General features: G+C 33.0%; 2 protein-coding genes across 11 annotated transcripts in view; one reads left to right on the top strand and one right to left on the bottom strand.

The window, feature by feature from the left end:
- LOC119591627 (eukaryotic translation initiation factor 4E-binding protein Mextli-like) overlaps window positions 1-10,246 on the top strand; it is a 60,605-nt gene extending 50,359 nt beyond the window's left edge. For 4 of the 9 annotated variants that reach the window (XM_037940410.1, XM_037940390.1, XM_037940403.1 and 1 more), the window contains 7 exons: window positions 2,008-2,135; window positions 2,513-2,598; window positions 2,885-3,046; window positions 3,489-3,589; window positions 6,173-6,375; window positions 9,102-9,185; window positions 9,383-10,246. In XM_037940410.1, coding sequence (XP_037796338.1) covers window positions 2,008-2,135; window positions 2,513-2,598; window positions 2,885-3,046; window positions 3,489-3,589; window positions 6,173-6,375; window positions 9,102-9,185; window positions 9,383-9,496 — 878 coding nt within the window. In that variant the 3' untranslated portion in view covers window positions 9,497-10,246. Of the gene's footprint in view, window positions 1-1,992; window positions 2,136-2,512; window positions 2,599-2,884; window positions 3,047-3,488; window positions 3,590-6,172; window positions 6,376-9,101; window positions 9,186-9,382 lie in introns of all 9 variants that reach the window. The other 5 variants (XM_037940384.1, XM_037940398.1, XM_037940426.1 and 2 more) reach the window with 3 other exon arrangements.
- A 3,202-nt stretch (window positions 10,247-13,448) lies between these two features.
- Window positions 13,449-15,000, bottom strand: part of LOC119591609 (SWI/SNF-related matrix-associated actin-dependent regulator of chromatin subfamily B member 1-like) — a 9,385-nt gene continuing 7,833 nt past the window's right edge. For both annotated transcript variants that reach the window (XM_037940368.1, XM_037940374.1), the window contains exon 9: window positions 13,449-13,520. In XM_037940368.1, the coding sequence (XP_037796296.1) occupies window positions 13,481-13,520 (40 nt within the window). In that variant the 3' untranslated portion in view covers window positions 13,449-13,480. The remainder of the gene's footprint in view (window positions 13,521-15,000) is intronic.

The raw sequence follows: 15,000 nt of genomic DNA, 5'->3' as shown, positions 1-15,000 counted from the left end.
CTGTAAATTTAGGACTTTTGATTATGTATGGTATTACCAAATTTATCATATTTATTAGATTAGTGTAATATACATGGGTTTAAGTAATGAGAGTAGGTTTAGAGAATCATATTTATATATATATTTTTTCTTATCAAATGAGGCAATAATAATAAGTATACATAATGTGTTCTTTCCCAATGTGGGATAAATATACTTACTCCATTGCACTTGTTGTTGTTGTTGTTGTTGTTGTTTTTCATGTTATTAACAGATGGCTTTTGGAAGCTGCTTGAAAAAAATAAGAAATAATCAGGAAGGTAATCAGTTACTAGTGCATGCACTGAAATTATTATATCTTATGTGTTATTAGCCTTGTTACATTATGACTTGTATATATGTTTGCTCGTCTTTAAGAATTTATGGAGAATGACAGTTGACATGTCAGTAATATATGCATTTTTTTTTTTTTTCTTTTTTTTATTCTTTTTAGGTTATTAAAAAATGATATGTGGAATGTTAATGTACCTGATATTATTTTTATGCCTAGGGCTATTTATTGATTTTTGATCTTGTTTATCCCCTTTGCTAATTGGATTTTTCCTACCTTTTTTGTATTGTAAATCTTGGGATTTCATATTAAGGCAAAATTTATTGAAATCAGTATCATAGATTTTTTATCAATAGTTTTAATTTAGTTTTGCTTATTTTTCCTCATCAGTAATTATTTTTTTTTTATTTTTGCATTTATAAAAGTTTGGTAATTTCATAAAATATTATTTAGTTAATAAATTTCATGAAATGCTACACATTAATGCCTCTTTGATTAGTTTGGTGATAATTTTAATGCAGGAAGAATTTTTAAAGAATGATAATTTTTTGGTGGATATTTTGTGGGTCTCTGATTGTATTTTTATTATTTTTTCTTGTAAATTTTATTGGTTTTCTTCTAAACGTGTAGACTAGTATTCATATAGCTAATTTCATTTTACACATATTCTTATAACTGAAAAGTAGGAAGGGGATGGTAAAAAAAAAAAAAAAAAAAAAAAAAAAAAAAAAAAAAAATAAATATATATATATATATATATATACATATATATACATATATATACATATATATACATATATATACATATATATACATAATATAATATACATATATATACATATATATACATAATATACATATATATACATATATATATATATATATATATATATATATATATATATATATATATATATATATATATATACTTTAATAATTTTCTTGGTAACTTTTTCATTGAAAATAGCTTTTCATATGAGAGGCATTTTTGTAACATGTTATGTAATAGTTACATGGTGTATCTAAAACTCTTGTTGTGAAGGTGTACAGTGTTATGAATTGTTTTAATTGAACATTTATAAAAATAAAAAGTAGTCGTCTATGATGGTTATGGAATGAATGTACAAAATAAAGATATTCCTCAAACATCTGAGTTCAGTGTTGCTGACTGGCTGAGGTCTTGGTTGGAATAGTTTCATCTGTTCAGCCAGTCAGTGCTGGTGATTATAGACACAACCCAGTCAGTAACTGTTTTGCCTAAATGCATGAGACATATTGACAGCCAGTCAGTCCCAAACTCTGTACAGTCTATTCTCTACAATACCTCAAATGTCAAGCCAGTCAGCTTAGAGTCATGAAATCCAGCCAGTCAGGAACACCAGCTCAGATGTTATTGAGATACCATTGTGTATTGCTCTTATAAAATGCATTATTACTTGACAGTAGTTAAATGATTGCATTGATGATGAATAACCAAATGAAATTTAACATCATGTGAAAGAGATTTGTTATCATATACTATAGAAACACTTATTCAACATATTGTCAAAAAGGAAATTTCACTTTATTCATTATTTTTCGAATATTAGTAAAAATACAATGATAGTTAAGAAATAAACTCACAAGTCCAGATTACCATCCATAGAATATACAACCTGTTTTAAAAATGTTTGTCTCCGCTGGTTCTCGACATGCAGGCTCCAAAAGAAACACCCTAGTTCACAGCCAGTCGTTGGGAGAGGAACCCCTTGGGGAGTACCGCTACACAGTGACCCACGGCTCGGATGCCTTGAGAATCACAGGCAACAACCTGCATCTTGTCAGGGTGAGTAATGTGCTATTCTTGGGTCAAAGCTTGAGGTGGCGGAGATTTTATTTTTCAATGTGGAATATCTTGACAAGAAATTATATGATTTAAGTGGGGAAATTGCATTAAATAGAGGGTGTTGGAAGGATGTACATTATATTTAGGATAGTGTTGATTCTGTCAAAGAATTGAAATTATCCTAGTTATAATATTGATGTAAGTATATTGTGTTTATTATAGTTTGTAGAATTACATGCTCTGCATAGAGATACAATGATATAAAATGACAGGGTAGGAGGATGGATGGTAATTGATTTTTTTTTTTTTTTTTTTTTTTTTTTTAATGAATCATTTCTTTATTCTTTATTTATACGCTATATTCCTTCTGCCATCAGACAGCAAAACTGGTGCTTGATGAATTCTTCAATGGAGAAAGGAATCTGAACAATATTGCTGTCCTTCTGGGAACAGACACTCCAAGGTAAACAAACTTCCTTATTGCTATTAAATTCAGTCCATCAGTATTATTTTCATTGTCATCATCATCTTTTTTGCCATTGTAATCATCAAGACATATTGTATTTCTCTATATTTTGCTATTAAAGACATATCAGAGCTCAAATCTCATAATATACATCAAGTGCCCCTTAGCCATTTATATGTATATAAAAAAAATTAATTTAACATGTATAAATACTTTCGGATTAGTTCAGATTCTCGTAAATTATCTTTAATCACTGTAAATTTCTTCTTTCCACCAACTGTAGTGACTCAGCTATAGAATCCCCGACAACAGCAGCCCTGACAGGCTACCAGGGCCGCCAGCCATCGCCACCCGTACAGACCCCAACGGAACTTGACCCAACATCGGATGGCATCAAAGGCGTGGTTACTGTGGTGCGGCAACCACTCTTCCCCTCATCGTCAAAGTGAGTTGCAAGGGCTAGTATATCTGTTACTTCGTATTATTATTATTATTGTTATTGTTACTATTACAGTTGTTATGATTGTTATTATGATTATTATTATAATAATAATAATAATAATTATTATTATTGTTATTATTATTATTATTAATATTATTGCTATTATTATTGATAATGATAATAACTGTAGGTGACAGGTTTACATATTTGTATGTAATTATATTAGTCCAAGGTTATTCTTATTACATAAAAGAAGATTTTATGTTGATATTTAAAATACCCTTTAACTGAAATTAACCTTGACATCAGTTCTTGATAATTTTGATTAAGCAGCAGTTTTACACTGTTACTTATCCTTCAGATCAATTCTACATAAATGCTTAATTCTTGATGTCTGGTAAACCACTATATTTATGTATATATATATTCTTTTTCAAATGTGCAGAGAGGCCATAGAAAGCGCAGAAAGCGGCAGCAATCCCGGAGATGTCAGTTCAAAGAACCGCCGCGCATTGTTCCAGAAGACAAGTGAAGACCGTGCTACAAGTGAGTAGATTCTTTTAGGGTTCTCGTTTTTAGTTATTCTTTAAAGGGATTGCCGTAGTAAATAAGTAAGATTGTTAGTATTTCATTGTTATTCCATTTATGAATTATTATGGTAAATTTGGTTTGTCGGTTTATTTGTTAATTTTCTCTTATCGCTACTGTTGGTATGGTTTTTACTTAACCCAAGGCCGATGGGCATGGCATGTATGTACATGCTATGCCAACTGTGAGTTTACTCTATTAATTGTTTTTACACAAAGATGGCTACACTTGTACTAAGTCACCAATGAGCCAATTACGAGTACTGCCTGTCTCGCCTGTTTACCCTTTTCCTTGATTTTCCAAATATTTTACATTTAATTATAATGTCTATAATGAAAATAACACCAATAATATTCATAGCATTAGTTAAAAAAAAAGAAAAAAAATCCGGCCAATTCAAGGAAAGTTCAAAATCAGGTAAGGTCACAAGGTCTACTAATTGACTCCATTGTGGCCAAGCACTAGCAAAGCCATCTGTGTGCAGAGACATTCCCCCCCCCCCCTCAGAAAAAAAAAAAAAGCACAGCAATTTCCCAGTGGCATTGGGTTAAGGCTTTGATTTGTGTATATATAGCTTTTAGAATTAGTATAGTTTAAGCGAATGTGTTTTGTCTCTTTAAAAGATGTAGAGTTACCTCAGCAATGTACAAATCTCCAAAAATTTTAAGCTGATATATAATTGGTAACAAGGCAGACTGAATGCAGGCAGTAGGTATAGTAGCTAGGCATGGTAGGCATAAAGATATACATATATACAGATATACAGATATACAAATATACAAATAGCAGGCAGGCAAGTAGGCAGATGAATGGCTAAACTAAAAGACAGATAGAGAAGCTGACAAACCCAAATAGACAAAGATTGAATACTGGGAAAGAAAGAGAGGAAAGTAGGAAATTAGAGACCTGGGAAAAATTATAAGCAGTAATGAATTACTTATGGAGGTTTTGTTTCAAAGTTTAAAAAATGGAAGAGGATATTTTTATATATTTTGCATTTACTGATTATCATTAACAACACTTTATTAAGTATTATTTATGCTTACGTGTAGGTTATTGTTGATAAAGTAGTTAATATACTTTTCAGTAAGGATCTCGGATTTCTTTTATGAATATCTTGGAGGTTACTTCAGTAATAATTTTGATTCATTTAAAGTGTAGTTGAAGTGATAATTACAGTATTTGTTTATTGTATAGTGTATGTTGCAATGCCTGCTAAGTCATAAATATATAGTAGGGTTAATGCCAAAACCTTTAAATGCTTTAAAAAAAATTTCTGTAATGTAAAGAGTGATATGATTAAGTATGAAGTTATTATATTTGCTTCTCATTAGAATTTAAATGGAATAACTACCTAAGATAGATCTACTATTAATCATCCTTAACACATGTTTTTGGAATTCTTTAATCTGTGTGTTTCTGTGCATTGACAACTATTATTTTGTTATCTTTAATCTAAAATTACTTTAATGACAAGAAGGCCGTATATAGTTTGTCCCCAACCCTATCCTCATCCTGACCCTTTTCTTGAGCCCCTGCCCCCTACACCTTACCTATGCATTAGCAGTTGGCAAGACAATGCAGTATTTAGCTTTAGTCGGTGCCAGATTTAACCTTCATTAATCTCCGTGTATCAATACCAATTGTGTCACTAACACCACCGCCGCCCTGGTAATTTACATTGTACCATTTTGTGTAACGGCGTAACTGTAGCTACTAATATGTACCCGGAGTGGAGGGACACAGAAAGGGACCCCAAGACTGAATGTCCCGCAACTTAGAGATGAGAATTAAGAGCCGTAGTTTCCTGTCCTTAGATAGATTTTGTTGTTTAGCTAAAGCAGTATCATCTGCATGGCTCCTGTTATATATAAATATCTGTGGTTTCATTAAAGTGAAAAGGAGGGAAAGACAAGACAGGAGAATTTAATAGGTCAGGGAAGATAGTACTTTCGCACTGTTTGTGAAATCTTGGACTAATAGGTTGAAATAATGCCTATTAAGTTTCTCTCCATATGATGGATCTGATTTTAACGTGATTTTTTATTTTATAATTTTATTTATTTATTTATTTATTTTTTGTATTTTGAGTGAATTTACTGTCCAAATTATGTATCTTAAACCAGCAAGTGAAGAAAGTCACGTTATTATGAATTTTTATAAATTATTTAATGCACACATGGCATACCGTTAGAAGTCATGTCTGTCAAAAGCAATTTAATTTTTTTCATGAATGTAGAAAAGTGAGGAGTCACTTTTTTCAACACCATACAATTACTTTTCCTTATCCATTCATCAGAAAGAGGGAGGGAAGAGAAAATAATGATCATAGCTTACACTGTTGGAAGCTTCTCACGTAGTAGAGGGGCAGAAGGAGAGGAACAAGGCATAAAGCAGGGTACTGGGAGACCTAAGGGATATCCGTGTACATCTGTGCGCAGGCTCTTCCTCAGAGGGAGGGGAATGGAGAAAGGGCTAGGGTCATGGTATGGGGAGGCAGAGGGAGTATCCCCATGTGACCTTGCGCTGGCTCTTCCTCAGATGGGGATGACACGCCCTCCACTCCCGGTCCCGCCACATGTCCCGCTCCCGAGGCCGCCGCGCCGGAACCCGTTCCTGCCGTTCCCGCTCGCCGCACCTACACCCGGGACTTCCTTGTGAAGTGTGCCGCCTCTCCCCTAAGCCGCCTCACCCCAAACAACTGGTCGCAAGTGGTGCGGCAGTCGCCCTTGGTCCTCAAGAAGGTGCAGTGTTGCTAGCCTCATGTCACACGTATATAACAACCCCTACACTCAATGTCCACTACTAACATCATTTCCTAAGTGTCACTTCTCCCTTAGGGGGTGGATAGAAGCAGCTGAACTTTGGTATTATAACACTCCGCCAAAGGGATTGGCTGGGCACATGCTTGTGTGTTGGAGTATTGTTGTTGGCGGTGGTGAAGTAGATGTACAGTACGTGTAGTGGCGTATATCCTCAAAGCAGAATAAGTTGGAATATGCTTTGTTATTATTATCCATATGAACAGTACATGTGCAATAAGTAATGCATATGCAAATATATATACACATATAAGTGTGTGTGTGTGTGTGTGTGTGTTTGTGTGTGTGTGCACGTATGTATAAGTATGTATAATAGATATGTCTTTTTGTATGTCTGTATACATGTATATCTATGCATTTGTTATGCATGTATAGATGTATGTATGTATGTATATATTTGTATATGTATGTATTTTTATATAAATAAGGCATATATAACCAAGATCTGCATGTCATAAGCTAATAGAAAAATATTTACCGTACTACCTTGTGTATTGTTCATATATGTGGTTAATACCAACTGCATATTCAGCCTGAGAGTCTCTTCCTAAGAATACTGTAGTGTAAACCTTACACATATATGCAGCTCAATTCAAAATGTATAAAATGATAATAAGAAAAAACTCTCAGATTGAATAAAACAAAACTGTTGATATTTTAGTACTAACCTTTATAGATTTATGATGCATGGAAGATTAATATGACATTAATTGACAGATGCTTATATATAGTTTAGAATAGTAACATGCAGTATGTGATGTGTGGGATAAAGATGATGAAAAGCTGTGCATGAAAATAGGAGATTAATGATTATGCAAAAAAAAAAAGTTTTTATTTCTTTATAGAAATATCTCTTGATAAATGAATGGTGAAAACATTGATTTCAAAGCATGGGACCAGAATGTTTGTAATAAAAGTGTCAGTTTATAATTCACAAACATCAAATCCATATTTTCCTCTAAATACTCGTAAATTGTAAGACATGGCATGTTCATATATTTGTAAATGGAAATCATATTTATAGAGAAGTTATTATCAGAAAGATCATAATTGGTGAAGAACTATGGTGCCCAGTATAAAATTATAATAATTAGGATTGGTACATGTTTTTTATGATAAGTAAATGTCTTCCTTGTGCAATGGGAATGGCTTTATTCTTTGAAAATGTTATTAAGACAAGCTATTAATAATTATGACTCAGATTAATGATGACATCAAAGGTGCATTATTCATAAGCTTTATGTCTTACAATAGGTTAATTCTTGACTATTATAGGGAGTAGTTTTGTAGAAAAAATATTTTTAGGTAGAACTTTTTATAACTATAAAGTACATTTGGGATATTATTACTATGAATCTTCATTTGGGAAGTTTTATAACTGTAAAGCATTATGGGATGTAGGAAAAGAAATAGATTTTCACATATATTTTTTAATGCTGTGCAATTTGCAACAAGGGCACACATTATGTCCAAAAAACCTCTTGTTGTTTCATGCAAGATAATAGTTTTGCAATCAACACAAGTATTAATCTTCAGTACACATTTATTTGTTAATTGCCCATCTAACTGTTTCTTTGTTAATATATAATTACCTTGTTATTTAAAGAGACTTACCAAAGATTTTTGTTTTAAGTGTTTTCTCCAAATATTTTTATTCTAAGTGTTTTCCCCAAAACATGATGTTTTTAAAGCTTGATGTGGCTTGCATCTGTATGGCAGCATCTTACGACATAGGGTACCTTCCCCTGTGAATATACTGAGTAAAGAACACTAGTTGTATCATTCACCTTTTGAGTGGGAAGAAGAAATGTAAGGTAGTGGTATAGTAGTAGTAGATTTGGGAAATGTAATTGAAGATTTTAGTTGTAAGAATTAGAAACATCTATGTACACACACACACACACTCACACACACACTCACACACACACACACACACACACACACACACACACACACACACACACACACACACACACACACCACACACTCACACACACTCACACACTCACACACTCACACACACACACACACTCACACACACACACACACACACACACACACACACACACACACACACACACAACACATACACATACACATACACACACACATACACATACACACACATACACAAACACATACACATACACACACACACACACACACGCTTGTGTGTGTTTGCATGTATGTGCGTATGTGTATATATAATATTTATATATCATTTTATCATTGTATATATTTTTATGTTGTATTTTGAACTTATTGTGAAAGCGCATAATATTCAGAAATATCTCTGTGTAATTAACTTAAATGTAATATACATGATATTAATCACTGTTTTGTATATTTCTTTTTCTCTAAAATTAACTTTCATGGAAATATTTCCTTTCATCACTTCATTTCTATATTGTCACTGTGTGTGTATTTTATTTATCACTTCCCTGTCCTCAGCCATTTATCCTTCATTAGTGTATCCCCCTTACCCCAATCCCACAATCAACATTTTCTACCATTTAAAGAAAAAGAAAAAAGTTCTTATTCCTTCCCACCCACAAGGGATTCCTTATACTGCATGCATTTTAGGTGAAGGACTTGTGTCGCACTATTTCTTTTGGTAATTGGTAGCACGTTGGTCTTTCCATCCACAGAACTGGCAGTATCAGGCAGGTGTGGTAGCGACACTGAATGAACAGGGAGACGCAGCCCTCAATGCAGTGCCGACATACCTCCAGGTATGGGGTTCTTTTTTCTCTCAGTGAAAATGAAGGATAGTTTTGCTTTTTATCATTATTTATATTATTGACATAAGCCTACAGGACCAAATTTTATGCTAATAATTACAGCTCATATATTTTTATACAGTCTGTATCATTGGCTACCTCAGTTACGTCTCTCATATCCCCTAATCACACACACCCATTTCCTGCAGGCAAGTGACCTGGAGGATGCGGCAGCCTTGGCCAAGAGGGAACTGCGCTGGACTCTGGTCAGAACAATGTCCACCACTGATGAAGATGATAATGGAAACAACAGCACCTCCTAGAAGAATGGTTGTGAAGTTTGTATATTAAATAACAGTGGAAGGAATTTTATGATGTGTTATTATTACTATGTGTTTTTGTAAACAAATATATATGCATACACATAAGGTTTATCATGTGAAGTTGTCTTTTTGATACATTTCTTTGTCTCTGTCTTTTTGTGTCATTTGACTTGATGTCAAATGCTATTTTGTTTTTTTACTGATCTGTTGATGTTAGATATGTATTGTAACGGAACTTGCCTTTTGTTTTTTATTAAAAAATGTACACAAATGATCTAAAATTAAGCTACATTATCAAGCCAGTAGTGGAATACACCACTATCGTCAATATATACAACAGGTTGAGAATCTGTGTATAAAATAAAACAATGAAATTCTTTGAATTACAAACCCATAGGAAATTACCTTCTACATATTCACCACAAAAAACAGCCATAACAGATCGTCATTGGCTGGTTTTCCCCTTGAATCTCATGTCTCTGGGCAATGAAAAGGTTCAGGGATCCAATTCAAAGCCTGGTTACATACTCAGTATTTCATAGATATTTATGAGGGATTTATATAAAGTATATATATTTATATCATGTCCTTTTTTCTGTTTGGTGGATCTGTTGAAGCTAATACAATATTGGGAACGGCTGATTATGTATGGTAAATAAGAGGCTGTTTGTGTATGGTAAACAGAATATTTTTTTGTTACAAAATTAGTATAACATGTACTGAAACCCAATAATAAATGCTTTTGCAAACTTCCAGCATTTTGGTTGATAATATTTATTGACGCATTGGGTTTTTAGCTTAAGGATATTTGATACATTTGTTTTAATGGTGACAAACGTGATGTTTTTAGAAGCGTATTCGCCACTAGAATGAGTTTTGTCTGTAGAAGTTATACAGTGTAATGAGTTTCCTTTTTATTATTGTCTACAAAAGATGTGAATTTCATCTATAGATTTTTAGTTGCTGTGGATATGAAAATCATATATTTATATATACATATTTTTCATATTCATGGAGGTATTTAAAGTTTTTCGCAAAATACAAAGTAGATGCATTGGTTCACGTGTGAACACAATTCGATAAGATTATATAAAAATGTGCCTTTTGTATGCTATAAGAATTTATTATTATTTTCTTTTCACAATGAAGAAAAAAAAATGAAATCCTCACGTCTTTAGATCAAATGATGTAACTTTCTATCATTAGAAATTAGTGATGGCAGTGAGTCAACTATTAATGTTTAGAAGAGAAATATGTTTCCTAATGCTTGTACCTTTAGTATTCTTTTTTTTTGTTTCATTTTGTTATTTAGAAACCACATTCTTGTTGATTTCTTTTGTTGATTTGTCTTATTTTATTCTACTATATAGGAGTGAAATTCTCTATTGCTCTCTTACTCTCTTTAATTTATCACAAAAGAAAAAAATATAATGCATTTTTTCGTGTATTAATTCTCTTGGGTCGAAGGTGTTTATTCTAGTCTATTCAGAAGAATTTGTTTATTTTTGTTAAAACCTTTTTTTGTAGTTTGTTATTTGTTATTAGTAGAAATGCTCCCATATTCACTATACTTTATAATCGACAACGAATAAAGGATAAGTTACTATTTTTTTTTTCTTTTGGAATTTGTAAACCTTTTAAAAATGTCCCCACATCAATTACAATATTCTCAGCGTAATATGAATATGAAAAAGAGAATAATGAATTACATGAAATTCTAATACAAAACCATTGATAATGAAAGAAAAGGGTGTTGAATAAAATGCAAAAAAAAAGCAAAAACCTTATGTGGTCTTCTAAATCACCAACTCAGAGAACTGTGGAATTCTTATTACATATTACTCGTTACATATATATATATATATATATATATATATATATATATATATATATATATATATATATATATATATATATATATATATAAAAGATAAACAATTCATACCTAAGAAGCATTTTAGAATAAAGCATTTCATTGAAAAGTATTCCTTGTTAAAAAAAACAAAATTTAACTGCTTTCACAAAAGGAATAATTCATTTTCCAGTATATAAATTACTAAATAATAAATAATAATAAAAAGAGAGTCAGTCGCATCCTTTAAATGCAACAGAAATACACAGAAAATTGGTTGATGTAGGAATGTGTATTTATTTATGAATGTATATAAAAATGCATACAGTGAAAAATAGTTGATATCAATATGGTTATTTATAGAATATATATCCATATATGTATATAAAGATGAACAAATTAATAATTGTAGGTCATTTTGCAGAAAAATCAATCATTTTCATTCCTTCCAGCAATTGTCAGGATACATATAAAGCAGGTAGTGACAATAAATCTATTAATGTTTCTTACAAACTTATGATACAAAATTTAATATCAAAACAAAAAAGAAAAAAAGAAAAAAAAAATTATGGATTCTGTGCTGGAGATTCATATTTGGCAGACACACTTTCTTTTTTTTTTTTGCTTTTGCTTATGCTTTTGCTTTATGATGAAAGATGCTAAGACTAGTTTCCAATTCATGTCTGTGTGAAAAGTCATATAAAAGGAAAGATCTTGGCCAACTTTTTCCATCTAATGATAAGGACCATATTTTAACCCATTACTGACGGGTAGCATTCATAGAGGCCCGGGCCTCGCTGCCGGGGGCTTATATCGTCGCCCGAGCATGTGCGACCACTCATGCCAAATACCAGCATCCCATGCCGTTTCTTCGTAATACTACGAAAATATGTTGTATTTTCAGTTTTCATTATTTTTTACAGTCTCTACTTGCCAAACTTCCTGATAATTCGAGACTGAAGGGTATTTTTGTTGTTATATAGACTCCATAGTTGATCATTATTCGGTCTATAGTCCGAATAAAATAAGCAGTGTGCGGAATCATGGAGTTGAAATTGTTGGTTTGTTGCATTTTTTTTGTTTGTTGCATGGTAAAAATGAGAAAGTGTTAAATCGACTTAATCACACTTTTACTGGCAGAAAAATGATCTTTTGCCGTGATTGTAACAAAAAAAAACTCATGGCATGTCCATGCATCCTCTATGGCATGTGCATACGTGCCCCCGGCAGATGGTCCCGCCATGCCATGGCATGTACGTACATGCCACCCGTTGGCAATGGGTTAACATACATGTGAGAATTCATGTAAAAAAATTCTTGGTCATTTTTTAACCTAATGATAAGAACCATAGTATAAATATCAAAAGCAAATCCACAGCTTGACTCTTTAGTTCTTTAACCTCCAATCAATATAAAATATGGTGAAATAAAAAATGAAATTCTTTCTCAAGATTTTAATGAAAAAAACTTACATTTACAGTTTACTTACACACAAAATGGAAGAGAAAATTGGTTTACAAAATGATAAATATGTGAAAATTACAGTTAGCTGATGATAATGAAATCTTTTAATGAAAAATAAAAATATACATTGATGTTTAAATTTCATCTACTTTTGCAAAATAAAAAGTATTTAAAATCATCATAAAGCTGAAGATATGAGATTTTAATAATTTCTTGAATCAAAATTTATAGTTAATGCCTAAAATAAATACAAATGGCTCAAATTGCAAATTTAATTTGAATAATTGATAATCTCCTCTCTTTCGCTCTCTAATTATTGTATACATATATCTATTCTTTTCCCTATACTCAGTATCATACGTATTACCTGAGAATAAACAAATGAAGAAAAAGGTATTTTCATAGTATAAAAAAAAAGTAAAAATAATCAGTGTTAAAAAATCAGAATTTGGTCACATCTCCAGCTTATGTTTTTGTGCACGCTAGTATGCAAGCAGACATCTCCAGCGTGACCCCATTCTGCAAATCCCTCATGGCTGAGCTGGTATTACTACCGTCCAATGCCGCACACTTCATGGGGACTGTTTATTTCTTGTCTGTAATCAATTCTTACACAAAGAAATACATATTTTTTTCTCTAAAATACCAGTAATTCACACACAATAGAACTACCACACTGGGGTTGTGTTTGCCAGTCGTCGCATTCTCCTGCAATGGACAAAGAAAAATGTATGAGAAAGGAAAATCAAATACTAATGAAAAATATATCCTCTATATATAAAAATAAACATATCTATATATATCTATATATACATTTTATATATATACATATACATACATGCATATATATATATATATATATATATATATATATATATATATATATATATATATATATATATATATATATATATATATATGTATATGTATATGTATATGTATATGCGTGAGTGAGTGTGCGAGTGTGTGGTGTGTGGAATGTGAGAGTGAGAGTGAGAGTGAGAGTGAGAGTGAGTGAGTGAGTGAGTGAGTGAGTGAGTGAGTGAGTGAGAGAGAGAGAGACAGAGAGACAGAGACAGAGAGACAGAGACAGAGAGACAGAGACAGAGAGACAGAGACAGAGAGAGAGAGAGAGAGAGAGAGAGAGAGAGAGAGAGAGAGAGAGAGAGAGAGAGAGAGACAGAGAGAGACAGAGAGAGACAGAGACAGAGACAGAGACAGAGACAGAGACAGAGACAGAGACAGAGTGTGTGTGTGTGTGTGTGTGTGTGTGTGTGTGTGTGTGTGTGTGTGTGTGTGTGTGTGTGTGTGTGTGTGTGTGTGTGTGTGTGCGTGTGTGCGTGTGTGCGTGTGTGTGTGTGTGTGTGTGTGATTCTATGGTAGAAAAACCCACAATACAAAAACTAGATTTAATGAAAATGAGACTAGTTTCGAAATCCACCTGAATCCCATCTTTAGGTCTGAAGAGGAAAGGGAAAGGATGAAGTATAAAAGAGAGAGACCAGAGGCAACGTGGTAACAAGGGGCAGGTGAGGACAGACAAATGGAAGTGAAGGGAGATCAGGTCAGGTTGAAGGATCGGGTGGACTATGTGCAGGGTGGCTGACACAAGGGAGAAGGCGAAGAATGTGGGAAGTGAGGAGACTATTGGAAAAGAGAAAAGTTACTGTTCAAGTTGAAATTAGGCAGGAGCTTCATTAAAAAGGATTCCACCAGTCTGCATGTGTGGACATTAGTGGAAGGAAAGACAATTCGCACTGCTGACCAGTCTATCTTATGGCCTGTGTCTCGCTGATGGCAAAGGAGGGCATTGTTGTTGTGTCCCCTATATACAGCATACCTCTGTTGAGATAGACACTTAGTAAGACCTATCTCACCAAGTATTGCTTATCACAGGAAGCACAAGGAACAACATAGGTGCCCACCTTCAAGGTAGAGGGAGGATTGGTGTAGACCAGGTTGTGACAGAGTGTGTTCACCTGGTGAAAGATAGATAATGGAGAGAGTAGATCTCAGTGTAGGGCAGGCTGAGGATGGGCAGGTGAGGAGTCTCTTTAGGAGAAGAGTTGTGGTAGAAGGTACGCCGTGTCCTGAATAAGGCGACATTGAGAAAACAATGAGGGTAGTCCAGTTTTGAGAATGAACGATGCAGGAAGTCAATCTCTCTATCCAGGTACTGGGGGTCATA

This window comes from Penaeus monodon, chromosome 3 (assembly GCF_015228065.2).
Source record: "Penaeus monodon isolate SGIC_2016 chromosome 3, NSTDA_Pmon_1, whole genome shotgun sequence".
NCBI lineage: Eukaryota > Metazoa > Arthropoda > Malacostraca > Decapoda > Penaeidae > Penaeus > Penaeus monodon.
Note: the sequence above shows the minus strand (reverse complement) of the source record. Positions and strands in the feature narration are given on the sequence as shown.